The sequence below is a fragment of the Emydura macquarii genome, unplaced genomic scaffold, assembly GCF_026122565.2.
Source record: "Emydura macquarii macquarii isolate MOO-44397 ecotype Brisbane River unplaced genomic scaffold, CSIRO-AGI_Emac_v2 contig_2734, whole genome shotgun sequence".
Lineage (NCBI taxonomy): Eukaryota > Metazoa > Chordata > Testudines > Chelidae > Emydura > Emydura macquarii.
The window spans coordinates 16,904-44,298 of record NW_027132871.1 but is presented as its reverse complement, the minus strand read 5'-3'; the positions used below and the strand labels follow the sequence as shown (position 1 = coordinate 44,298).

At 43.7% G+C, this 27,395-nt stretch overlaps 1 protein-coding gene across 1 annotated transcript; it reads right to left on the bottom strand.

The window, feature by feature from the left end:
- Positions 1 to 2,368: 2,368 nt before the first annotated feature.
- RS1 (retinoschisin 1) lies at positions 2,369 to 26,343 on the bottom strand. The gene is made up of 6 exons (XM_067566141.1): positions 26,275 to 26,343; positions 23,049 to 23,147; positions 21,232 to 21,337; positions 6,196 to 6,337; positions 5,411 to 5,606; positions 2,369 to 2,630 (listed from the first exon to the last, which is right to left on the bottom strand). Exons 1-6 carry the CDS (start codon positions 26,341 to 26,343, stop codon positions 2,478 to 2,480), a joined length of 765 nt encoding a protein of 254 aa, XP_067422242.1. The 3' UTR covers positions 2,369 to 2,477.
- Positions 26,344 to 27,395: the final 1,052 nt, after the last annotated feature.

Here is a 27,395-nt window from a genome sequence, read left to right as displayed (position 1 = left end):
TGGTGAGGTGGGCTGACGACGGCGTTCTTTCAATTCATAAGAACTCTAGAGAATTGTGAGAAACCTGAGAGACGTGGGCAGGGTGAAGGTGGGTGAAATTCAGCTTGAAAAAGGGAGTGGGTTTACAACACTAGAGCAGGCAGGGCCAGCCCTGGGTGTAAATGGCCCTGTATAAAACAAATTAATATTAAGGGTCAAATCCTGCTTTCTTCGCATTCTCTGCCTCCCGAACACCAACATGTACCAGAGATGACCGAAAACACACTTGTTCAGAAGGCTCAGTGGCCTCTGGTGACAGCCTACCCTCCCGAGAGACTGGAGAAGCCAGGTACTAGTGTAACCCACTGATGGGTCTATGTTACAGGGTCCCCTCTTTATCCATCCACACACCCATGCATTACACTAGAAACCAAGTGTCAACATCTAGAGCAGCTCTATGCATAGCCCAGTAGCACCAGAATCCAACAGGCTCTGGAAGGGGAATTGCTGATGTCTGCATGTGGAGCAAGGCCTCATGTAACTTCATGGAGTGAATAGGTCTAAATCAGGCTGTTAGGAGCTTGCTGTGTGAGCCCAGGCAAGTCCGTGTACAATGGGGCTGCTAATACTTACCTTACCTACGTGACAGACATAGTGTGAAGTTTGTTTCATACCTGTAAAAGTGCTCTAGGTACTTTGGATGAAAAGCACGATGAACGTGCAAAGATTTGGTATGAACAGCATTTGTTCAGTCTATAACAACATGTCACGTCATGTGTTCTGGTGGGGGTCAAGTCTCCTGTAATCTGAGCACGACTAGTGGTGTACTGTGGGGCTCCGGTGCCTGGGGGCTGATGCTTGCCTTTGCACCTCCACAGGCCTCATGCGCCCCCCATGCAGGGCAGGAGGGGTCCCCGGCTCCCACCAGACAGCACCGCCCCCCAACTGCCCCAGGGAGGGGGGGGGTCTGTACCTGCGTGGGACATGCCGCTTTCCTCCTCCTGCATCCTGGGCACTTTCTGGCGTTCATGGTGGCGGCTCCCCTGGCTCTGGCCAGGCTCCGCCATCACCCCCTCACACTTACCCGCCGCCCGCCTCTCCCACTCCAGCCCTGCAGCCCAGTCAGATTTGGTGCCAGCTCCCCCTACAGGGGAGGACAGCCTCACCCACTGGCAAGTGGGCAGTGAGGTGGGAGTTCCTCCTCCTGGTCATCCACAGCTTCCCTCCACCTGCCCCTGGGCTCTGTCCAGCTGCCACTCAGAGCTTCCTGTATCCCTTCCCCCCCCCCCCCCCCCCATCTCCTGCGATCTCTCATCTGAAGGGCCCAGCTGGCGCCCCCCACCACCAAGCCAGCAGCCGGGGACCATGGCCCTTTCCTGCTCCCTCCGTCGGTCCACCACTGATCACAACAGGCATCTAGAAAGCATTCCTTCTGCAGCATCAGTGACTGTCCAGTGATAGAGGCAAGATCTTGGATTTGAAGGAATTATTGTCTGCTCTACTATAGTAAGTCCTGTATGATGAGTTAAGTATACGCACCAAGGGAAGAATCCATCCAGCTAGGGTGAGAAACAGGAAAACAACAGCATAATAAAAATGGTGTGGACCGTTTTCCTTATTTTACTAATGCTTCTCCCTCAAAAATCAATAAGCAGCTATAATAGCTTTGGCTTTGTTATTTTATGTGCTGTTAAAATCCATTTTGAGTCAAGAAAGCCCTTTAATTTACAGGATGAGCATTTACATTGTATATTTGTAGTAGCACTACACATATATAATACAGGGTTTAGTTTGGTTGTTTACGCACAAACACCTAGACATTCAAATCACGTTTACTGTTCACCAAATGTAATTTTTAAACAATCCTCTAAACTCTTAACTGAATACACCTTAAACCTTTAAAACATTTTAAGTAAACATAGAAGTACAGTTTCTCTTAGTTTCACTCAAGATAAGATTAGCAGTTAAACTATATTATACTCAGAAACTGGAGCTGTGTGAATCATATGCAAAGGTGTTAAAAAACCTAATTATATCTCCTGGACTTTAGTTTCCCATATGCAAGTCCCATCAGCATCCATAGAAAGTGAGGACACACTGCAGCCCTTCTGCAAAAAATTGGTCTTGAGAGGGAGATTTTGTTGTAAACATTTTCTTCTGGCCTCTGGAATGGGGCTGACAGTTTCAACTGTTTCCTGCTTTCGTGAGAGCAGATGAAATTGCACAAAAACGGTGTTTTCACTGTGAAAATGTCAAGAAAGAAAAACGGGGCTCTCCCCACAGCTCAGCTCCTGAGATCAGTTTCAGCAAAACTAACGGGGACCGGATTCTGCCCTGACTTCCATCCTTGGGCAGTCCCACTGTGAAGACTGTAAGTTGTTATGGCAGAATCAAGCCCATCTTTGCTACCCTTATCATTCTGTCTATTGTCTTTCTACAGTTTGCTAAAGACTCTTCTCACACCCCTTTGAAAACCATGCATTGCTTGTGGTTGGACTTCAAGCACATTTACTCATGCACTCAAGCAGCTCCATCCTGATGGCAATGCGCACGTGCCAGCCTAGTGGTATTAATCGGATGTAGCGGGAAACAATAGGAGGGCGCAGGAGATTCTGGACAATGGATGACCTATCTGAGTTTCCATAGAAAACCTACACAACACCAAGAGATAAAAAGGCAGGTTAGCACAGAGCAGACTGGGTTAAAGGACTAAATTTCCCCCTTCCCCAGACCATGTGAAAATCCTTTTTTATGCTCCCCAGTTTGCAAGCAAAGCAGGCAAATAGCTTGATTACTTGGTGTGAAGAATGCATCAGGCAATGCTGATGACAATGTCTGTCATTAGAAACAAACATCTTCTATTTGGACAGTGAATGGTGCTAATTTGCCTACTGACATAAAGGCACTCCAGCATCAATTCAGCTTAAAGCATCAGAACTGGAGTTACAAGAGTGGAAAGCTAGTCTAAGTTAGGGGAGATTCAGACCTAGTGTTCTTGGCCCAAAAATTGCACAGTTTTTAAAGAAAAGTGACCCAAGAAGGACAGGAGAAAAGTGTAATAAAGATTTGTCATTTTTAATTCAAAGGGCCCGATTCTTATTTGTGGTACGGCTCTTTGGCACCCATCTGGCACACTAAAGGTGTTATAGTGTGTGATATGGTGAAGGCAGAAGGCAGTAGAAGAGTGCTGGATGGGAGATATGTGAGCCCCAGAATGCTCCGGGCTTTGTTCCCTGCTGACTAACTCAGAGCCACTGGGGGCAATTAGGAGCAGCTGAGGCTGATTAGTGATCAGCCAGGTGCTCCATAAAAGGGCTCCGCCCCAAACACACAGTGCACGAGTTGGAAGGAGCAGAGGTGTGGACTGGACTGGACTGGACTGGACTGGACTGGACTGGACTGGACTGGACTGGACTGGACTGGACTGGACTGGACTGGACTGGCAGGGCAGAGTGTGGGAGAGCGGAGGAACCCTGAAAGGAGGTACTGAGCCCAGCAAGGGGCAGCAAGAACATAGGGCCTGAGAGGCCAGAAGGACTGAGGGGGGGAAAGTAGCCCAGGGGAAGAGGCTGCAGCTCAAACAATAGTGAGCCAGCAGTATACTGCTGCAGTTCATAGGGCCCCTGGGCTGGGACCCGGAGGAGCGGGTGGGCCTGGGTCCCTACCCCCTCCTCTTGGGAAGATGGGGTGATGGGCAACTTCCTGGCCCACTACAAGCAGGAAGGTGTGAGACCCACTGAGGGAAGCCGGCCATCAGCCACAAGTGTAAATGAGAGCCAGTCCCCCATGTATTTTGGGAGAATGTGAGACATCGCCCTTTCAGGCTTGGGGTGTTGGTCGCACTCTGTGCTGGGCGGATTCCCCTTTGCAATTTGGTCTGTCTTTGTCAAGCTGCCAGCTACAGATTAACCCAGTGACTTGTGTAACTGACTGTGTGTTTTAAAAAATGACAATTCTAAGTGGCACTTTTTTCTCCAAAGTAATGTTTTGAATGATCTCTGAGCTGTACAGCACTATATCTGCTCTGCTGCCGGTAACCCTGTGCAGGAAATGAGGTTAGCTTCTTTTATGTTAGAGGGTCCAGCTAGCAACAGGGTTAACACAGCAGAGCAACAGCTTCCCTGTCCTGCTGTACTGCATTTTGGAATCCAGCATTGCCATTAAAAGAGAACTTTTTGGCTGTCTAAAATTGTACCAGATTGCACTCGCTTTCATCACAAAGCCCAAGATGTTAATGGGGAAAGTATAACCTAAGGCTCCTGTGAAACTCCTGATCTTCAGCCCCTACAGAGATCTCATCCTGTGTACACACATCCTGTCTCGCACAATAACCCTCCAGACTCCCTTCCAGTTCCTTGATGCTGTTATTGCTGACTATAGTTACATTATGATAGTCACTAAGACAAAAACTCCCAAATATTATTTGCTGTAGTGCTAGTCACCTATAATCCACCATCTAAAGGTATTGCCCTTATCTAATGCTGACAAAGTATTACTGGATAATATACGTCCTCCCCGAGAGCATACTGATGCTCTTGGTGAATTGCTAAAAAAGACAGTGATTGTACTTTTAAAGTTCCTTGCAGCGCAAAAGATTCTACCAGTTTGCAAACTAATCCCTGTGGTTAAACAGGGAATATCCATGGAACTGGTGGTCTCTCTTAATCCAGTAGTAAAGTATCTCTGTGTGGTTTCCTTTTGTTGTGATTAAAGTAAGCTCTGTTGCAAGGGGTTCCTGACCTTGAGGGATACAAACTTTTATGTTTCCCTTCTTTTTATTCTGTTTTGGATGTGCCTCGGTGTTTTCTCACATCTCTTTATTTATATTGGGACAATTCGCCTATTTGTAGTTAAAGCTTTGCTAAACAGAAAGTGGTAAGGGGTCAAATTAGTAGTGCTCATGACACAAGTTGGTGTAATCCCCGTCTTTCCTTACCCTGCAAGTAGATGAGTTGGAGTTCTCAGGCTGGCTTCTCTATAGCAGTGCAAAGGAAACAGCTGCATAAGGCCAGCAGAGAATTCTGCTGTAGGAAGAGAACTCCCTGCTGGTATAGATCTGACAGATCTGGGTCCTGAGCAATCTACCCACCCTGGTGTAGGCGGTGGGAAAGGGCCTATCAGAATGTGGTGAAGCAGAGCTCTGTTATGTGAAATCTTCCACTGGTTCATTAAGATATGCCACACAAGAGGCATATATTAGAGCTTCCTATCAGCTTCTTTAAGTATTGCTGAGGCCTGGGATGTTACAAACCGGCCCTTGGGATCAAGGAATGCAACATGCCAGCTGACACCCTTCCTTCCTGCTCTGAGCAGAGCTCAGGTGCAAGAAAGTCTGGCCCACATTCTCTCTCATAACTTAATGGAGCAAAAGGCTTGCACTGGTGTTCTGCAATGGATTTCACCCACTCTGAGCCAAGATCTGCGCACTGACCCGATTGTTTCCTGTCTGGTCCTTGTAGTAAATCCAATTCAGATTCTCATCAGTCCTGTACTGCACGCTGTACTTTGTCATCCACTCGTCTGCATCACAGCGACCCTGGGTAAGTAGCCCTGAAATCACTTTGACCTCTTTCAGGTCAATCTGCAGCCACTGCCCATTGTCTTGAAATTTGGAGAGCCACGCACACCTGTCGGAAACAGGCAAATCAAAGATAGCATTACAGATATTAGTGCTGGGGAAATCAGAGGGGAACAGAAGGAATGTAAAGGACCTGACTCATGAAGGATCAAGGCCAAGCATGTTTAAAAGGGACTAGTGATTTGGGGTACCTCCATGTTTGGATGCCCAACTGACAGCGGGTGGGTGCTCAGCACTTTCTGAAGATCAGGCCCCCTTGAGGTGTCTCAGGGTAAGCAGCCAGAAACTGAGGAGCCCAAACACTGGTCATGTTTGAAAATCTTAGCCCAAATCTTTTGGTCAGTGGCAAAACTCCAGTGGCACCAGAGTCTGGCCCTGAGACTCCAGCTTTTGGTCTGAAAATTAAATAGGAATAGGCTTGGGCTCCAAGAGTCTCTGGACCAGTTTCAGCCCTGGTGTAAGCAGGTGGCACTGCCACCAAATATTTAAGGCATGGTTTGCTCCTCTCCTTGATGTCAATCCCCCTTTTCTGTTTTCTTACATTAGCATCGAGGCTCCTCCTAGAGCTCGGCATCCGCGCCCTGTTGAGTTGCTGCACCACACTCAGCATTGTAGAGCAGGAGGAATGTTAGGCTTACCCAAAACCCTGGCCATTGAGTCGGGCCTTGTTGGCAGTCCATGAAGTATACCATCCTGTGTACTGCTCTGAATTGGAGCAGCTTATCTGGTCGGAAGGAAGAGCTCCTGACTCAAACCCAAGGGGTTTATGATAGGGACACTCTGCAAGAGAAACAAGCAGTTTAACCAAAGGAAAGTCAGGCGGCTTCTATTGAATAGTGTTGTTGGCTCCACTTGTTTGTGGTGTGTGGAGTCAGTCTGTGTTTTTACACATTCCTCTCTCCTCTTGCATGATGGCAGCACACTGTTAAGACAAATCATAAAGAGCAACGGACCGCGTGGGCCCCACCGTGGAGCCACATGCTGCCTTTCCCTCAGTGGAGGCTCAGTAAGCAGAAAAAAATGAACATGAGAACTCATTGATTTTTTTTTTTTCCCCCTTCTCTATATTTCAACCCCCCTGGTGAACTGCTTTATTTGAACAACTCTCTCTTAGCCTGCAACAGCCACTGCACCCTTTGGGCAAAGGGTGTGTTCACACTGCAAAAGAACACCTGCAGCAGCCAGTCCCAGAGCCTCTGGATGGGGTTCAAGGGCTTGTGCTGTGGGGCTAAAAATAGCAGTGTAACTCTTCCTGCTCAGGCTGGACTTGGGCTCTGAGATCCTCCCCGCCTCCGAGTCCCAGAGCCTGGGCTCCAGCCCAAGCCAGAACACCTACACTGCTATTTTTAGTCTCCTACAAGTCAGTTGACCCAGGCTCTGAGACTCGCTGCTGCAGGTCCTTTTGGCAGAGTAGATGTACCCTAAGGTGTATTTGTGCAGCTTTGCTTTTATGAGAGTCTTTCTCTGACCTTGTGGGATGTTTGCAAGGCCTCCAGTTTTGAGCTCCGTATAATAATCCTTCTCTTATGCCCCCCCAGTAAGAAGGGTCTTCTCTACTGCAGCCCTGAGGATCCCCCCTGAGATTGTCTTTATTTTTCCACCCCTACCTGCAGGGCCTCATCATTCTGGCTAAAATTAGTCTCTTTGGAACCAATAAGGGCCACTTCTCAGCTAGTGGAAGGGCTTTAGCAAGGGCAGGTGTGATCTGACCTGCTTGGGGTGCCTCTGTGCGCCTGCCAGCCCTTCTGCATTTAGGGCAATGGGACTATTTGTGTAAGTTGGTGCTCTCCAACAGCAGCTAGGGACTCCTGATCTGACCCTCAGGGAGCAAAAAGCTTCAATTAAAACTCAAACCTGGATCTCCCAGGGGCCAGTAGAGATCACACCTCAAGGGCATGGGTCAGCCCATTTGCAATATACAGCTGCAATATCCCTGGGCCTAGAAACTTTGCAGCAATTCTACCTTGTTTGCTCAGCCCACCAACCTGGAATGTCCCCGGTAAGAAGGACTTGTCGCCAACATGAATGGCCAATGAAATAAAAACAAAAAAAAGGGGATGTGAAAAACAGCCGGCACATCACGTTACAAAATGCAAATAGGAGCTGAATTGTTAAAATAGCCACTGCTCCCTCCTTCAGCCTCTGGCTGCCACAGAGACTCCTCCCACTCTTCCTTCCTCCCACTGCAGTTTTTCCTCTGCTGCTCTTCTGACATCAAGACCTTCCTTTCCTAGACAGGAGGGAACAGCTGGGGACTTTCAAGGAATCAGGGAGACCAGCAAGAAGGAAGGTGTCTCTGTGATGATGGCACCACTGCAGTGTGTTTTGGAAGCTCAATGCAGGAAAAAGAATTCCTTCTGCAGAAGCCCATCCTGTCCTCACTCCCACCCTTGTGGGTCTGCATCTCCCAAGCCCCCTTTCCTAGCCAGTCCCCTTCTTGTCCCTCTATCTCTGTCCTCCTTGGCTACCCCTCAACTACTTCCTGCAAAGAACGGAAAGGCATATTGGGAGTCAGGGAGGCAGCAGGGATTGGGAACAGGGAAAGAGGGGCAGAACTTTCTGATTTGATTGGAGTGGCTGAAAGAGGGAAGCCAACCCATTTGTTGGCATTTGGATCCCTGTATTCAGTGCTCCGGGGTTACCTGGGAGCTGATAAATCTGGAAAACAGGCTCGACAGACGTGTTTTTCAAACGAGAAGGCCAGATCCTCCGCCTGTGTAAATGGTAGAGCTCCATTAAGCTTTTAATCATAATTGACACTTCTGAGTCTGCTGCTATGACATCATCCAAAATAACAGCTGGGCAGCCTGGGTACCCAGTGCATGAGAATGTGAGCCGCTCTCAGCCTGCTTCCATGGGGGTTTAACAGTTCCAAAAAGTAATGTAATAGGTAACAGTTGGACATGTTATTTAAATCTAATATCAGAATGATCTTCTTGGGATGACTAGTAGTTCAATAAGAATCCAACTGGCTGCCAGAGCCACTAAGGGCAGGAAAACACATTCATCATTAAAATTTTGTTTTAAAATGTGTGTCACAGTTTTTATTGCTGGTGGAACATGCTGCTTCCCTTTGGTGATGCCAGTCTGCTGTGCTCTGCAAAGTGTCTCCCTTTCCATTAAGCAAATTTTTTTTAGAAGTTTATTTATAGCTACGTGTCCAGCGAAGCCAAAGGATGATGCTAACACACTTCAAATATGAATTGCCTGAGTAAATTCCTATGCACGTAATTTCCATACTTTATCCCACCCAAACATTCATATTACACATGCTAATTTATCACCTATGAAAGCTACCAATGCAAATTTTCTCCAACCTGTCCTCATTTTACAGGTTGCAAAAAATAAACAAATCTGTTTTCTTGTGTAAAGCTGAGTGTGCAGTTCAGTTCATGGACAGGAAATCTTCCTTTCTGAATCACGTTTGAAAGTACAACATTAGCAACAAATCTGTATAAGGCCTTCCAGAGCATAACTGGATTATAGTCTCTATGGTACTTTCATTACAGTCATTGTAGAGCAGTGCAAATATAAGTTCAAAAAGCTCCTTAACATATTTTGGTAGGTAAATATGTCATTAACATACGTTTCCATAAAAACAAGTAGCTGCCATCCCTCCTTCCTCCAGGCAAGGAAATACCAGACTACAAAAGTCTGTGGATAACAACTGCAAACACAAACTGCTTTAAATCCCAAAATTATGTTAAACACATTGTGACATAAGAACGGCCACACTGGATCAGACCAATGGTCCAACTAGCCCAGTATCCTGTATTCCGACAGTGGCCGATGCCAGTGATCTATCCCATCAAGTGATCCATCCCATCACCCATGCCCAGCTTCTGGCACACAGCAATCCCTGCCCATCTGGCTAATAGCCATTGATGGATCTATCCTCCATTAAATTATTTAGTTCTTTTTTGACCCTGTTATAATTTTGGCCTTCACAACATCCTCTGGCAAGGAGTTCCACAGGTTGACTGTGCATTGTGTGAAGAAATATTTTGTTTTAAAACTGCCTATTAATTTCATTTGGTGACCCTTTAGTTCGTGTGTTATGAGAAGGAGTAAATAACACTTTCTTATGTACTTTCTCCACAACATTCATGAATTTACAGACAGCTATCATATCCCCCTTTAGTCATCTCTTTTCCAAGATGAAAAATCCTAGTCTTAGTAATCTCTTCTCATATCCCTAATCATTTTTGTTGCCCTTGTACCTTTTCCAATTCTAATATATCTTTTTTGAGATGTGGAGACCAGATCTGCACACAGTATTCAAGATGTGGGCGTACCATGGATTTATAAAGAGGCTATATGATATTTTCTGTCTTATTATCTATCCCTTTCCTAATGATTCCTAACATTCTGTAAGCTTTTTTGACTGTCGTTGCACATTGAGTGGATGTTTTCAGAAAACTATCTACAATGACTCCAAGAGTTCCTTCTTGAGTGATAACATCTAATTTAGAGCCCCATCATTTTATATGTATAGTTGGGATTATGTTTTCCAATGTACATTACTTTGCATTAATCAATATCTATTTTCATCTGCCATTTTGCTGCCCAGTCACTCAGTTTTGTGAGATCCCTTTGTAACTTTTCACAGTCTGCTTTGGACTTAACTATCTTGAGTAGTTTTGTATCATCTGCACATTTTGTCACCCTACTGTTTACCCCTTTTTCCAGATCATTTATGAATAGGTTGAGCAGTACTGGTCCTAGTACAGCCCCCAGGGGAACACCATTATTTACCCCTCTCCATTCTAAAATTGGACCATTTAGTCCTACCCTTTGTTTCCTATCTTTACCAGTTATTGCACCAGGAGAGGACCTTCCCTCTTATCCCATGACAGCTTACTTTCCTTAAGAGCCTTTGGGGATGCACCTTGTCAAAGGCTTTCTGAAAATCTAAGTACACTATATCCACTGGATCACCCTTGTCCACATGCTTGTTGACCTCCTCAAAGAATTCTAGTAGATTGGTGAGGCATGAATTCCTTTTACAAAAACCATGTTGACTCTTCCCCCAACAAATCATATTCATCTATGTGTCTGATAATTCTGTTCTTTACCATAGCTTCAACCAATCTGCCTGGTACTGAAGTTAGGCTCACCAGCCTGTAATTGCTGGGATCGCCTCTGGAGCCTTGTTAAAAAACTGGCATCACATTAGCTATCCTCCAGTTTGCTGCTACAGAAGCTGATTTAAAGGATAGGTTACATACTACAGTAGTAGCTCTGCAATTTCACATTTGAGTTCCTTCAGAACTCTCGGGTGGATACCATCTGGTCCTGGTGACTTGATAACTGTTTAATTTATCAATTTGTTACAAAACCTCCTCTAATGACATCTCAATCTGGAACAGTTCCTCGTAGTTGTCACCTAAAAAGTGTGGCTCAGGTTTGGGAACCTCCCTCACATCCTCAGCCGTGAAGACCGATGCAAAGAATTAATTTAGTTTCTCTCCAATAGCCATGGCATTTTTAGACACGGCAATTTTCTACAATAGCTTCGGGAGACTTCACTGAAGTAAGTTAAAGTATCTTTGTGATCTACTGTATTAAATGAATGCTTTATGTATTATTGTGGGCTGGGATTGAATGTAACTGCTTATAGCGGGCGGTGATGTGAAGATGTGGGGATTCAAAGGACTATATTGAAAGTGTGCCAGACAAGCACGGACTTTTGGGACTATACATATGAAGTGGATTTCCTGGGGAATACCTAGGATGAGGTAAATGCAAATTCCAAACCCTGGTTAGGCAAAAACCCAGCTTTCTGAAACTATGCTCTGGGGAGAGGATGATTGTCTACTAATCACCTGTTACATGTGTGACCCCTGGAGCCCCACAGTGACCACTGGCAGAGTCCCCCCCTCCCCCTATCATACGGCAACTCACAACAGGCCACAACTCACTGCCCCAACACACTGTTTTCATAATGTATATCTCAAAGGTGTCATGTAGGGTATCACATGTAACCTGATGACACACTGGTCTCGAAAGATCACTGCATGGTGTATGTCCAGACTGTATATAAAAAGTTATCGGTGTGAGCTGGAAATATGTTCTTAAAATGTATTTGGAAGGCAGTGCATGAACCCAGCCTGCCCTAGACAAAGGAATGTGGATTTTCCTATCTGACCTGTTTGGTTACAGGCAGAGGACAATAGAAGGACATTTAGATATAAGATGAACAAAGCCATCAAGCTAGGGGAGTGGGAAGAAGCCTGCTAAACAGTCATGCCAGGGGACAGAACCTGCACTACAGGAAGCTGAAACAGAGACACCAGACGTTGGGTAATACGGAGGGAGGATGGGCAAAGAGATGTTTTAGGGATCCCTCACTGAGGCAGACGGGGGTGCTAGGGCACAGGACCCTTTGAGCCTATAAAATCTGGACCCTCTTGACTGAAAGGCAAAATATGCTGGCAATTTGACATAAGTAACAATCTTTGCCTAAGCAGTTTTCTTACTTGCTAAAATTAATTTTTAGTCACTAGAAAGTGTGTTTTGTTTTATTTGTAACCATACACGTCTTTCAGTTGTGCTTAGTATCACTTAAATCTCTGTTCTTTGTTGCTAGACTTAGTCTTGTTTTTATTACAAAACCCATCATAGGGCTGTGTGTTAAACAATAGAGAGAGGCCTCAGCTAACCTCACAGTGTGTGGACTGTCTCTTTGGAGGCAGCAAACTTCATAACTTCTTTGACTGTCCAAAGGGAGGGACTGGGCACTGCTGGGAAATGTCTCTGGGGACCACGGGAATTGGGGTTCACTGATTGGTACCTGCCAGGCAAGGTTTGGACGGGCTGAGTCCCGAGGAGTTTACTGGCAAGGCAGACAAGCTGCTGTGTCAGGGAACTGACATCTAGCTTAGCAGAGAACGTCACTGCTGCTAAGGCAGAGCGGAAAGTGGCTTGCAGTTCTGGATGTCCTGAGCCAGATGTCACAACATGAAGCCAAGATCAAAGGCCCAGGTTGTCTAAAGGAAAGACTGAACTATTCATGGTTGTTTTGGTTCTGAATCTGAGATGGTTCTGAACTTATAACCATGTGGAAAACCCAGTTGTGGGTTTTGAAGGACTGATACTAACCGGAGCCCGAGGCTGGAGTCAGGGTGATCTCTGGCAAGCTTTTTAGCATGCGTGTAGGTTCTTTAATTGTTTGTATATGTTTTCTCTGTAACGCTTTCACCAGAAGAGTAAATGTGTGTGCTTAGAGGTGTGTGGTAACGTGTATCGGCTGACAGTTACACTAGTTATAACCTTCGGAGAGAGAGCAAAGCACAGGCATTGGCCTACGTAGTCAGGCTGGCTTGCTGGGGATATCACAGTGTAGCCCAGGAGCTGTGCAGCCTGGAAAAACCCTGCTGAGGAGAGAGAGATGCGAGTCTCTACTGAAGAGAGGTGACAGCTGAGGAGCTGGGAGCTTAGAGTGGGTGCCTTCAGGGAGCACAGAGGGGGACCTGCAAAGGCCTGTGTTAGCCAAAATGCAAATGGGGTAGCTGACAAAGCAGAGGTGGGGCACAGCAGTACATCACCCCTGCCAGTGTCTAAGAGGAATCAAGTTACCTTACCAGTGTGTGCAGACAGATACCTGAGGAGAAGGAAGGTGAGACAGCCTTACACTTCAGGGAAGTGACAAGAACTACTGTCTTGAAAGGAAATTCTCCGAATACAAAAGCCCAGGCCAGGGAAATAAGCTCTCTCCCTACCCTTACCAAGGACCCACAGGCAGTACCAGAGCATGATGATGGCAGGGTCTCCAGCCAAAAATAGGGACAGTGAGACACTGCGCCTATGACACCCACACAAGGGTAGGAATGTCCAAGTATGGTGTATGATAGCTATCTGGGAGATGACAAAGGTAGCTACAGGCAGGAAGGGGTGGGGGAAGCTTCTTACCACAGTGTCTGACTGCTTGATAGTCTCAGGAAGGGAGAGGAAATTCTGCTCACCTGGACTGTGTGTGGGGAACAACAGGATCGACAGTTTTTCCCCTCCACTCCCCTTCAAGTAGCACAAACTTGGCCTTTTTTTTATGACATCCAAAGGAAAAAAAAAATCAAAAGAAAATGGAAATTAGCTTTCATCTCCCTTCAAGATTAATGTGATCCAGTGGCAGGAGTTAAACCATCTAGCAGATTTATAATAGCCTGTCTTCTTGTGGTTAGTTCATAACATAACCAGCTTTTCCACAACTTTAAAATAGGTTGTTCCCTTTGTGTAAGAAACTGGAAACTGAGCCGGGACTTAAGTGGCCCCACACATTTACTACGTGGCAGGCTTATCTTGAACGTGATGGATGGAAGACAGAACAATTTTACTTTTAGCAACACTAATCTCTAGATCACCCAGTCATAATACAATTAAGAGGTCACCTTCAGCTCTGGAAGACTGTGTCAGAGACAGAGAACTGCTCAACAGATGTCTGAAGGCTGCCGGGACAAACCCGTTAATTTATTTAATGCTGTTATCGCTGACCTTAAGAAAACTCTTAAAGTGGTTATTAGAATGGCTACTTCCACTGCAGTTAAGCTTGTGAGAGGCAATGTTTCAAAGGCATAAGGAGACATTCTGATATAGTAGAGTGATAGCTGTACTGCTGTTTGGGTTTGTTTAGTTTACAAACTGGCACAAGCTAAGTCACCATTAAAACCTTTCAATTTTGCCTTTGCAAAGAGATAGCAATAAAGCATTCGCTATACTTAATATAAGAAATAGCTAGGAAATATTGTAGTAACATTAATTACTTGCCGAGTTGTTTGTAAAGACTTTATAGGTGACTGCTGTATATCACTATAGCTCCCTTGAATGCTAGCCCCGAGGGACCTGATTCTCCATGTCTTGCACAGTTTGTAGTCCTTTATATCTGGGCAAAGTGAGGATAAAACTCTGCTGTCTGATTTTGTAGCCTGATTTTGTAGACTGTTTTTACAGTCACGTTTACACCTGTGCAAAAGCCTCCACAAGGTGCAGCACATGGAGAATGGAGAATAAATTCTTTACAATTACATTATACCTCCCAGCTAAGGATCTCAAAATATTTTGCAAATATGAATACATGTAGTCAGATAGTGCACTGATGAGGTATACTGGTAAAGTACACCCATTTGGGGAATGAAGAAACTGAAGAACAAAGAGGTTCAGTGATTTGCTCCTGGACACACAGGAAGTCAGAGGTAGAGATGAAACTAGAATCCTTGACAAATCCTGACTTCCAGTCTTGTGCTATAATCATAAGATCATCTTTCCCCATTGCACTACTTCTGTTTTGTACCTTAGTTTCAGGGGGTGCAAGTCATCCAATAAAGTTTGCTCTGGGATGAAATTTAGCATACAAGATCTTGGTGAGATTTAAGGGTGAGGCACACTTTTCAACATTTCTTTTAAGCCGGGTACAGTGGGTAATATACTAACTGGACCTGAGTTTAGCACTTGATCAAGGTCACAAGTAGACTTCAGCAACAGCTATTGGACATCAGTTCATATCCTAAAAACACTGTCTGACTGGCAGTTTGATCAAAAGATGCCCAGATCTGGAACAGCTGGGGAGTTCTGTGCTAGGACTGAGGTCCAGTGGAGTGTCATATGAGACATTTGCATAGTATCTTCTTATTGCACTATGCTTCCATGGGTTTTGGACAAAATAAACACTTTAGAAATAGCATGGAGTCTATCTGCAGTTCTTTGAGGAACACTTTTCTCTTTAATAGCTACAAAATTCTCTATCAAGCTTTGGACACCATCGCTTCTTCAGCATACTCTTTCACCTCTCAAAGCTTTACTGAATTTGTGCAACTCCTCTGCTCTTTCTTAGTTGAACAGAGTTATAGTTACATGACTCTATTCTGAGCAGTCAGGAAAAGTAGGTTATTCACGGAATCAGTATTGTTTATGGGTAATGACAGATGAACAGCATAGGGAATTAATTCATAAGAAAGTTCAAGATCTATTTGCTACCCTGTTGAAGAGCTAACCGAAGCTCTGGAAAAAAGAGCCTCTTAACACACACAACTCTCTTCATATTAGTTCAGATGGACCCTTCTGAGCAAAGGCTGCTGAATGAGTCAAGTTACTGGGTATGAAGCTTAGTTTTCATCAAGGACTTTGCTATGACCAGTTCAAAGAAGGCCTCATGTGGTCAGCTAAGCTGGGTGACATCACCCATAACTTTGCAGGAGTTTGTAGACAGAAACGAATATTTTAGTAAATTCTGTATTTGTCCATTTGAACCAGGGCACCATTTTGTCATTTCTGCCAGGGAGACTCTCATTATAGGAGAAGAGCCTTCTGGGTAAAATTATGTAATCTTTTCTTATTCTGTTCTCCTCAGACCTGTAAGCATGTTCTTCATAACAGGGACACCTAAGAACATGCTCAATTCCCATTATACACTGCCCTCTAGCAGTCAAACAGCCCTGATTTCATTTTTTGATGAGCTCACCGGTGTGGGTGAGAAAGGAATCTGTGTAGATACCTAGGCTCTTATAAGTATTATTACCACACCACATTCTCAGTATTGCCAGCTCTTGCGAGTGACAGGATTTCAGAGGGTTTCTGGAATCTGTCTCATGACGGCGTGAGACGCTCCAGCCCCTTTGTAAAGTTCAGCCCCGCCAGACACCAGCAGAGTCTCTCCCTGCAGTCACCGTTCTCAGAGAAAGATGCATAGCACCCAGCATCTCAGCACAGTTCCTCTCCCTCCTCCTCTTACCCTCCTGTGAGAAATACGGACAGGACAGTGCCTCTGCTTCCCCTCTCTCCCTGCAGCATCTGGCCTGCGAAGGGGTAGAGGGGGTAAGAGCCCCTGAAGTTGCCTCCTCCCAGCCTGGGAAAGGGGAGTGAAGAACCCCAGGAGGAGCAGAGGTGAAGTTGGGGGTTGGAGCTCTATTGATGTGGGGGCTGAACTGAGGGGGTGAGGGCTGATGGGAGTGCTGAACTTGGGGTTGGGGTTGTTGGGGATTGGGGGGGGAGGGGTTGAACTGAGGGACAGGATTAATTGCTGGGCATGAGCTGGGTAGATGTGGGGATGAGAGCTCCTGCAGCAGGGGTCAAAATCACCTTATCCAATACATTTGAGAGAGTGGGCAACACCAATTGTCACACATGCACACTGGATTGAAAATCAGAAGACAGATCAAAACCACAGTATTGTCTTCTCTTTTAGTTTTCATTATTTTTTGGGCCAATCTCATGATTGTGAGGGGTTGACTCATGTTTTTTGATCTCTTGAGATTGGCAAGGCTGCATTCTGACTTAAAAATTAGAACAATGTAATAGCAAAGAACAGATAAAATGGTTTAAGAAATGGCTAACTGATAGATCTCAAAAAGGAGTTGTCAATAGGGGATCATTATTGAAAAAAGTGTTTGTACCGGGGATTGGCTGAGATCATTACTAGGCCTGATGCTGTTCAATACTTTCATCGATATTCTAGCAGTAAATATAAAATCACTGATGACAAAATTTGCAGATGACACAAATGTTGGCAGCGTAGTAAATAATGATGTGGATAATGGCTTGCTTGGTAAGTTGGGACCATTGATACACAATACATTTTAATACAGCCAAATGCAGAATAAAGGCCAGACTAGTAATATATGTACTTGGTGCTTTAATAGGGCCAATTTTACAAAGCTGAAAACAAATATGAGGCAAATTATCTGGGAGGAAGAATTTAATCAGAAAAATGTGAATTGGGAATCATTTAAGAACACCTTACTAGATGCCCAAAGTGCAATTCCACAATTGAGGAAGAAGGCCATGCTGGTTAAAAAAACTAACCTGGTTTAGACAGGACATGAAGGCAGCTATAAAAAAAAAAAAAAGTAATAAAAAGTAACAAATGGAAGAAAGGGGAAGTTGATAGTAATGAATATAAATCAGAAGCGAGGAACTGTAGAAAATATATAAGGGAAGAAAAGAGGCACAAGGAGAAATCTATGGCTAGCAGAGTTAAGGACAATAAGAAGTGTTTTAAATATATTAGGAATGAAAAAGAATCTTGACTATAATATTGGTCCATTACTAGATGGAAATTGCAGAATTATCAATAATACGGCAGTAAAAGCAGATGTGATCAATAAATATTTGTGTTCTGTATTTGGGGGAAAAACAGATGATATAACCTCATCATATGGTGATGACAACACTCTTTTCATTCCATTAGTATCTCTGGAGGAGGTTAAACAGAAGCTACTAAAATTAGACATTTTCAAATCAGCAGGTCCAGATAACTTGCATCCAAGACTTTTAAAAGAGTTGGCTGAGGAGCTTGTTGGACAGTTAATGTTGATTTTCAATAAGTCTTGGAGCACTGGGGAAATTCCAGAAGCTTAAATGAAATCTAAAGTTGTGCCAATTTTTAAAAAAGGTAAGTGAGATGACCACAGTCATAAAAGACCTGTCAGTCTGACATCAATCCCGGGCAAGAGCATGGAGTGATTGATATGAGACTTGATTAATAAAGAATTAAAGGAAAATAATGTAATTAATGAAAATCAACATGGGTTTATAGAAAATAGATCTTGTCAAACTGCTTGATATCCTTTTCAGATGAGATTACAAATTTGATAACGGTAATACAGTTGATGTAATATACTTAGACTTCTGCAAGGTATTTGACTTGGTACTGCATAACATTTTGATTTACAAAATAGAATGATGTAAAATTAACATGGCACACATTAAGAGCTAACTGATAGGTCTCAATATATAGCTGTAAACAGGGAATTGTCATTGAATGGGAATATTTCCAGTGGCATCCCACAGGGATCGGTTTTCGGCCCTTCGCTATTTAATATTTTTATCAAGGACTTGGAAGAAAACATAAAATCATCACTGATGAAGTTTGCAGATGACACAAAAATTGGGGCAGTGGTAAATAATGAAGAGGACAGGTCACTGATTCCAAGCAATCTAGATCACTTGGTAAACTGGACACAAGCGAACAATATGCATTTTAATATGGCTAGATGTAAATGTGTACATCTAGGAACAAAGACTATAGACCATACTTACACGATGGGAGACTCTATCCTGAGAAGCAGTGACTCTGAACAAGATTTGTGGGTTGTGGTAGATAGTCAGCTGAACATGAACTCCTAGTGTCATGCTGTGACCAAAAGATCTAATGTGGTCCTGGGATGCATAAACAGGCGAATCTTGAGCAGGAGCAGAGAAGTTATTTTACTTCTACGTTTGTCACTGGTGGAATAATGTGTCCAGTTCTGAGGCCCACAATTCAAGAAGGGTGTTGATAAATTGGAAGGGGTTCAGAGAAGAGTCATGAGAATAATTAAAGGATTAGAAAATTTGCCTTATAGTGATTGACTCAAAGAGCTTAATCTATTTATCTTAACAAGGAAAAGTTTAAGGGGTGCCTTGATCACAGTCTATAAGTATCTACATGAATCATAGAAGATTAGGTTGGAAGGGACCTCAGGATATTATCTAGTCCAACCCCCTGCTCAAAGCATGACCAACCCCAACTAAATCATGGAGAACAAATATTTACATGGGGAACAAATATTTAATAACGGGCTCCTCAGTCTAGCAGAAAAAGGTATAACATGATCCAACATCTGAAAGTTGAAGTGACACAAACTCAGATTGGAAATAAAGTGTAAATTTTAACAGTGAGAGTAATTAACCATTGGAACAATTTACCAAGGGTCACAGTGGATTCTCCATTACTGACAATTTTAAAATCAAGACTGGATGTTGTTCTAAAAGATATGCCATAGGAATTATTCTGGGGAAGTTCTATGGCCTGTGTTATACAGGAGGTCAGACTAGATGATCACAGTGGTCCCTTCTGGCCTTGGCATCTAAGAAAAGTTATATATCTAAGGAATACAGGCCATACCAGAATGGGGGTTGTAGTGGACAAGCAACTCAACATGAGCTCCCAGAGCAATGCTGCCACAAAAAAAGCTAATGCAATCCTTGGATGCATAAACGGGAGTAGCGAGTTGGAGCAGCAGTAGGAAGGTGATTTTACCTCCATATACAGCATTGCTGAGAGCAGTACTGAAATACTATATACAGTTCTGATGTCCACAGTATAAAAAGGATATCGAAAAATTGGAAAGAGTGAAGAAAAGAGCCACAAAACTTTGAGGGTTGGAGAAAATGCCTTACAGTGAGAAAGACATAAAGAGCTCAATCTGTTTATCTTATCAAAAACAAGACTAAGAGGTGACTTGATTCCTGAAGAGAAAATATCAGGTACTAAAGGATTAATGATGCCCTTGCAGAGAAAGGTATAGCAAGAACCAATGGCTGGCAGCTGTAGCAGATAAATTCAACTTAGAAATAAGGTCCAATTTTGTTTAACAGTGAGGGTGATTAAGCCCTGGAACAAACTACCAAGGGGCGTGGTGGATTCTCCATCTCTTGGCATTTTCAGATCAAGCCTGGATGCCTTTCTGGAAGATATGCTTTAGTCAGATGCAAGTTTATTGGGCTTAATACAGAGGTAGCTGGGTGGAAGTTGGTGTGATGTGGAGGAGGTCTGACTAGATGAACTGTGTGAACCTACATCAGTCCAGTGTTCCTCATCTCATACAAAGACGCAGCGAGTCCCCACTACAGCAAACCCCTGTGAGTAGGAGAAGGATTTCTGAGGCAGTTACTGAACTCTGCCCTGAGGTCATAGCAGCAGCATGTGTTTTCTCCATAATGCCAGTTCTTCAACAGGCCTTTTCCTTCATATACCCATACATTTCCAGTCTTAACAGCTTTACAGAGCTAGTCCTCAACACCACTGCCCTGTGCAGACACTGGCTGAAAAAAGGCAGAACTTGAATAATTCTAATTCTTCATGTGGGATATCTTAGATCTCATCTACACTGGCAATTTGCCTCCGTGGATAGCTGGCTGCTTGGGTAGCTTCACCAGTGAAAGCCCCTAAGGAGAAATTAGGGCTCCGATGAAGTCAATGGGAGTTTTGCCATTGAGTTAACTGAGGCCCGAGATTCATCCCTAACGTAAACAAAACTACCGTTTACATGAGAGTAGCTCAACCCTGTTTGAAACTGGTCAAGCTGCACCAATGTAAACTGCAGCATACAGTGCCAGAGTTTTTTCACTGCTGCAGCTATAGAAGTGGCCGGTTGCAAATGGCTGGAATTGGGACAAATCCCTAGTGTAGTCAAGAGTGCAGACTTAACCTGTCTAAAGCATTGTTTGGTGCCTTTTTTTGTTTGTTTGTTTCCCTTTGCGGAGCCTCCTTTTCCTTCCACAAATACAACTGAGATTCACAAACTCCCTCAAGGCTATGTCTGCACTGCAATGACCACAGCATGCGCACACAACCCGAGCTAGCCTTAATCTAGCTAATGCGAGCACCAACAGCAGCGAAACGAAGCAGCCCAGGCTTCAGCGTGGGTTGTACCAAACTGCCCAGGACTAACTCTGTACTCTCTATTTCTGAGCAAGCCCATCATTGATCCAGTGTATTGGATCTGAGCTGACCCTCCGGAATCTGACAGGACCCATTGTGTGCTAATGTAACAGCATGTTCGATTCAAAATCTTCAGTGACCTACAGTACAGGGTAGCATTTTAGGATGACTGAACAAATGAAAATAATACTGTAAGAAGCTACAGAGAGAAAGGTAGTGAAGTACACAGATCATAACTTGGAGCGAAATAATCCCTTACCTGGCATGCACTCCAAAATGTTGGTTCCGGTGGACCACAGTGAGTTGGCACTTCCCTGACAATCACATTTGCAAGCTTTGCTGTGCCACTGTTCCAATCTGTCCTCCTAATGCAATACAAAAGAGACCAACATAGCCATCATAGGCGGTGAGATGAGACTGGGCCTGATTCTCCAATGCCTTGCACCTTGCGTAGTCAGGGCCCAAGCATAATTTTTTCAGGCCCAGTACAAACTTGTAACACGGGTCCCCTCCCCCACACATACCACAATCCCTCATCTCATACATACAATCTCATGAGCCCATGAAGAAATTTTTCCTCATGGTAATGAGTGTTGCAGCCTGGGCCGGGCCCCCCCAGGGCCTTTGGGATCCAGTAAAGTGTACCCTTCCCCCGCCATGTGGGGGCCCTGTGTGTAGTCACTTACCTCTCTCCACAGTGAGTGCAGAACACTACCATTCTGATATGGAAGTGCTTAACTCCTGCTTTGCACTTAGTTTGCACAGGTGTAAAAGATGACACAAGGCAGTGGGAAAATCAGACCCACTGTGTTTATAGAGATTTGTCAGAAAACTTTATTGCCCTAGGGTCTGTTCTCAGTGCATGTAAAGCTTTTAGTATTCTACAAGGACTTGAACCTGCTTCCACTTAAGGCAATAAGAGTTTTTATCATTCAATGGGAACAGAAATGGCCCCTAAAAAAGGATGTCACAGAAGCTGACGGTAAAATTCATCCCTGTACTGAGAGCCAGATCAAGCCCATGCACCAAACTTAAGTTTTACTGTACAAAGATGAACTTTACCAAAAATAAATAATGCCATCCAATGCTGCAAAGTCTTACTCTCGGGATTCATGAGTCTTTCATTAATGTAACCCAAATTTACATATTTTTGTTTATGCATCATGATTTTAAGAAAATCTTAAAAAAACTCTGCTAAGGAACCAGTATTCTGAAACTCTGGGCCAGATTGTGCTCTTTATTAAATTGGTATCAATCCAGAGTAACACAAATGACATCAGTGGAGTTATACTGATTTGATTTACACTGATGTCATGGAGATCAGAATCTAGCCCTAAGAGAGTATAAATTAAGCACAATTCTCAAAATTGGATGATATATTATGGCATTATTGCATGGGGATTTGTAAGCCAGTGCTTCAAAATTGTGTTAATGTCTTGGCCAAGCCTACGTGAAATTAGAAGATTGTGTTTTTAGAGAACATAGGGTAAGGATGACTGGACAGAATGAACCATAATTAATGCCCCTTCCATTCTTGTTGGAGCACAAATATTTGTGATATTTTAGCTCTGTGTGATATTTACAAAGCTAGCTTTGTGCTCTAACACTCTGAGAACTTGTCTATACTGGGGATTTTTAATCCCCCAGAATAAATGTGCACATGAGTGCAAGATTGAGGCTACACCAGTGTGCTTTATTCTGGTAATCTACTGGCGTAAGTCACACTGATTCAGGCCGTGTTTTGCACTTATGCAGCATATGTCTACATTAGGGGTTTGTGTGGTTACACTGATGCAAATATCCCCAATTTAGACAAGCCCTCGGTATTGTACTTTTACCAGGAGGTTGCTTTTAGATGGTTTGGTAATTAACAAACAGATGCAGAATGTAATTCTAAGACCTTCACGCACAATTCATATTTAGACAGAATAAACTACAAACACAAGGAGCAATTCTGCAGGGTGCTGAACACCCTCAACTCCTGTGAGTGGCAGTGGGAGTTCACTAGCTAAGCACAATGCAGAATTGGGCCCACAGAGTACTTAGATACCATTCGGAGAAGCTTAATGGACTTACCTCAGCAGGTGACAATGCCAGCGTGGCTTTACAGATAAGATAATCAAGAATGGTAGAGAGAAAAAAAAAAAGAAAAAATGAAGGTGAATCCTGCTGTTCCTAATTCACCCCATCAGTTAAGAAATGAAGGTGAATCCTGCTGTTCCTAATTCACCACTAAGTGCTACAATATGGTGGATGTTTTTGCATTAACAGTGGATATAAAAGAAAATAGAGAACCTCTGAAGAGTTAAATATATTTCACACAAGCTGATTTTCATGTGCAGACTTCAGCAGGGCTGGTATTTGTATCTAAGTGCTACAATATGGTGGATGTTTTTGCATTAACAGTGGATATAAAAGATGGAGATTCCACCACCTCCCTCGGTAACCCATTCTAGTGCTTCACCACCCTCCTACTGAAAAACTTTTTCCTAATGTCCAACCTAGACCTCCCCCACTGCAACTTGAGACCATTGCTCCTTGTTCTGTCATGTACTGAAAACACTGAAAAAAGCCTAGTTCCACCTTCCCTGGAACCACCTTTCAAGTAGTTGAAGGTCACTATCAAATCCCCCCTCGCTCTTCTCTTCTGCAGACTAAACAAGCCCAGTTCCCTCAGCCTCTCTTCATAAGTCATGTTCTTCAGTCCCCTAATCATTTTTGTTGCCCTCTGCTGGACTCGTTCCAATTTGTCCACATCCTTTCTGTAGTGGAGGGCCCAAAACTGGACAGTACGCCAAATGTGGCCTCACCAGTGCCAAATAGAGGGGAATAATCACTTCCCTTGATCTGCTGGCAATGCTCCTACTAATGCAGCCCAATATGCATTAGTCTTCTTGGCAATTAGGGCACATTGTTGACCCATATTCAGCTTTTTGTCCACTGTAACCCCCAGGTCCTTTTCTGCTGAACTGCTGCCTAGCCATTAGGTCCCCAGTCTGTAGCAGTGCACTGGATTCTTCCATCCTAAGTGCAGGACTCTGCACTTGTCCTTGTTGAACCTCATCAGATTTCTTTTGGCCCAATCCTTTAAGTTACTCTGTATCCTATCCCTACCCTCCAGTGTATCTACCACTCCCCCCATCTTAGTGTCATCTGCAAACTTGCTGAAGGTGCAATCCATCCCATCCTCCAGATCATTAATAAAGATGTTGAACAAAACCGACCCCTGGGGCACTCCACTTGTTCCCAGCTGCCAACAGAAGAAGAGCTCTGCGTAGCTCGACAGCTTGTCTCTCTCACCAATAGAAGTGGGGCCAATAAAGGATATTAGCTCACCCACATTGTCTCAGTAACGAGAGCAGTAAATTTGTAGGGCAGAAAGAATACTGTATAAACACAAAGTCTATGCTTGTGTGAAAACTTGATGCCAAATATAAGAGTTGGGATGACATGAACTGCTGAGCTAATGTAAAGTCTCTACTTTGATACACGGTGACTCCAATAAACTGACCTCAGTGGCCAGATAGATTTTTTTCCCCAATATATTCAAGAAGTGAAGATCAGAGTTTAATGGATCATTTACAACTGCAACGGAGCGCTCTGTGACTGTAAATGAGGCTCTAAAAACTAGGTGCGAGTTTTCAAATGGATGGACACACTTCCAGAAACAAAGAAAAATAAGAATCCCTCTAAGCCTGCTGACAATAGCATTTCCTGGGTGGTCCCAGGGAGCCTTTCACAGTCCTGGCTAGTGAACATAAAGGGCCTTATCCTATGATGTGCAAAAAGTTTTCAGTTCCTAGTGAACCCGAGGGGCACTCAGCAGCTTACAGAATCAGGCCAAGAGTGCACGGAAACAGTGACAGACTCGGTTTTGTGAAGGCGGGAGTGTCACTGTCAAAGATGATGCTGGTGTAGCACAGTGCCGTAACTAAAGCCCACTGATAGCAGACAAAGTTAGGGGCAACCAGAGAAAGAAAAAACAGTATAAAAAAGCTGCCCCTGCTTGCAGACACCCAGAAAAAAATCCTTGATTTACGTTCAGTATGTACAGCTGTGATCTACACTGTACTATGAAAGAAAGGAAGAGGAAAACTAGCTGCCAGTAGAACAGAAATGTGACAGGCAGCATGCTTTTATAGAGAATATGTCGGCCTTTTAGGAAGGTTACAAAGGTAATTGGCAATGGTAGGTCATATAAAATGATTTACTAGGATGTGTTGGAAAGTTACAAATTCTGCATGGAAGCCTGCAGCTATAGCTACTATAAAAGTACAGGATTAAAAACCAAAACAAGAGATGTCTCATTTACAGCCAGAGAAACACCTCAGGACATTCAGAAACAAGCAATTAAGTGAAACCCCAAAAAAAAAAAAAAATTTGAGAAAGGGAGCAAGAGAGAGAGTCTAAAGCAGCATCCATTCATTTTGCCCCCTCCTTTAGATCTGTGGTTCTAAATATTTTTTTAAATGGGTCCATGGTAAGAAACCCACCATGGTTTCTGACTGGGAACCACCCAAACCCCACAGCCTTGCAAAGGGTTGTGGGATGGAGGTCACAGCAGGAACTTATAGCTGGGTTAGCGTAGAGGCAGTGGTGGGAGGAAGGCTGTTGAGGGTGGCAGATGGAGGTTGCTGGTGTTGCCCAATGGAGCTTGGGTTGAGGAGTGGGAGGGCTGGTGCTGGGCAGGGGTGCTGGTGGAATATGGTCAGTTGCTTGTGTGGATGTTTTGTGCCATGGCCTCTTGAAGTGCTGTTGGCCTCGAGCTAAACACTGAGTGAATGGGTGATAATGGGAGTAGCGGCACCAGGATTGCATTGGGGCTGGGAGAAGGTGGGGCAGAGAAGGGGCAGTAGCTGGAAGGAGCAGGCAGAGCTTTTCCTTCCCTGCCCTCATTCCTGCTGGCTCCTAGTCCCCCACGCATTTTGTTGTGGGCTGTTGTGACCCAGTCGATAGCCAGGGGTAGCTCACCATGGAGCACTATCCCTCTGATTGGAGATCCTGCTTTCCTCACACTCAGCCTTCAGCTCAGGTTAGACTCACCGATCCCTGCTCTCTACCCTCATCTCCTCCATTTTCTGTACTGGTGTCCTATGTCTTGTCTGGTTTAGATCTGGAATAGATTATACAGTCTTCAGGACAAGAGCTGTGTCTTATTCTATGTTCTGTAAAGTACCACGTCCATCTGAGGCTTAATAATTATTACAAATTGATTCATCTTCCGTGTGCCATAGCAGAGACCCTGAAAAAACTGCAGCCTACCCTCCAGGTAGGGATTCATATCACCCCTTCTGTGCCTTACCTCATTTTCCCTGAATTTTCTGGGGATTTTGTAATTGGGGAAATCACAGTGGGTGGATCCTTGGATCATGTACAGTTAATTCGGTGGAAGCAGTTACAGTGCAGACCCAATCCCTAGCTTTTTTTTTTTTTAATTGCATTGAAGGCTGTCTCATGATTGAAAGCAATTAACTGGAACTCAAATCAAGTCAGGTTAGGACAATACAAAAGAGGTAAACTGCCACGCGAAATATAAAAAACCAGCACATTTAATTAAAGGAGCGGATAATTACAGCCTCTCAACATTTCTAATAGTTATTTTTAAAAAAAGAATTAATTGGGGAAGGAAGGCAGACAGCTTATCATGGTTTAATGTATTTTTGAGAGGAAACAAATTTTCAGTCAAAGGGAAAGAACAGAATTGACAAAATGCAAAGAGCATGGATAATACTAAGATCACTTGTGGCAATGCATAGTGGATAGACAGACACTGTTAAGATGATAAATCATAATGTCAAGCATGATTAAGTTTTATGACAGATGTAATGACATATGAGAGATCTCTTTATGAAACAGTGAATCCTTTTTACATTTTATAAAGCAAGATTAAGATAGGTCATGTTATATGACCAAATAAAATCAAGTAAATCAAAATGTTGTAAGCACAGATATGTGGAGAATGTTTGTTTATTTTTGTTTGTTTATTTCATTAGTTAAATGAACACAGTGAAACTAAAAATCACACTTCTGCTTGGAAATATGTTGCCTGTTATTTGTGTAAGGGTAACATCTAAGTATGCTATAAATTAGAGAAATTTCTCTTTTTAGTTTGTGTCTTTGGCAGTATGTTGGGAACAATCAATTTCATTGTTTCTCCTGTATAATCAGTAAGCTGATGTTTCCCTCTTGTTTGTGTGAGCCATTTCACACAGTAACAGGCCAAAGAAAAACATGAAAAAATATGACAAAAACTACAAAAAATTAGCAGGAAAACTAAAAAAGTAGGTAGTATACCTAAAACTACTTCTAATTCATTTTCTGAATCTGACTTGATTTTAAGTTGATGGTGTCTCTTTAATGTCACAATATATATAAAATGGACTTTTATAACACAACACTTAGCACTTTAAAGGGCCAAGACAC

Bases quoted from the DNA above. Each gene is read 5' to 3' on its own strand.
- RS1 (XM_067566141.1), bottom strand. From the start codon at position 26,343: ATGATCCAAGGATCCACCCACTGTGATTTCCCCAATTACAAAATCCCC. The intron at 23,148-26,274 runs GTAAGGCACAGA...GGGGTGAATTAG, and splicing joins GAAAATTCAGGGAAAATGAG to GAACAGCAGGATTCACCTTC. The intron at 5,607-6,195 runs GTAAGCCTAACA...TGTTTCCGACAG, and splicing joins CTCAATGGCCAGGGTTTTGG to GTGTGCGTGGCTCTCCAAAT.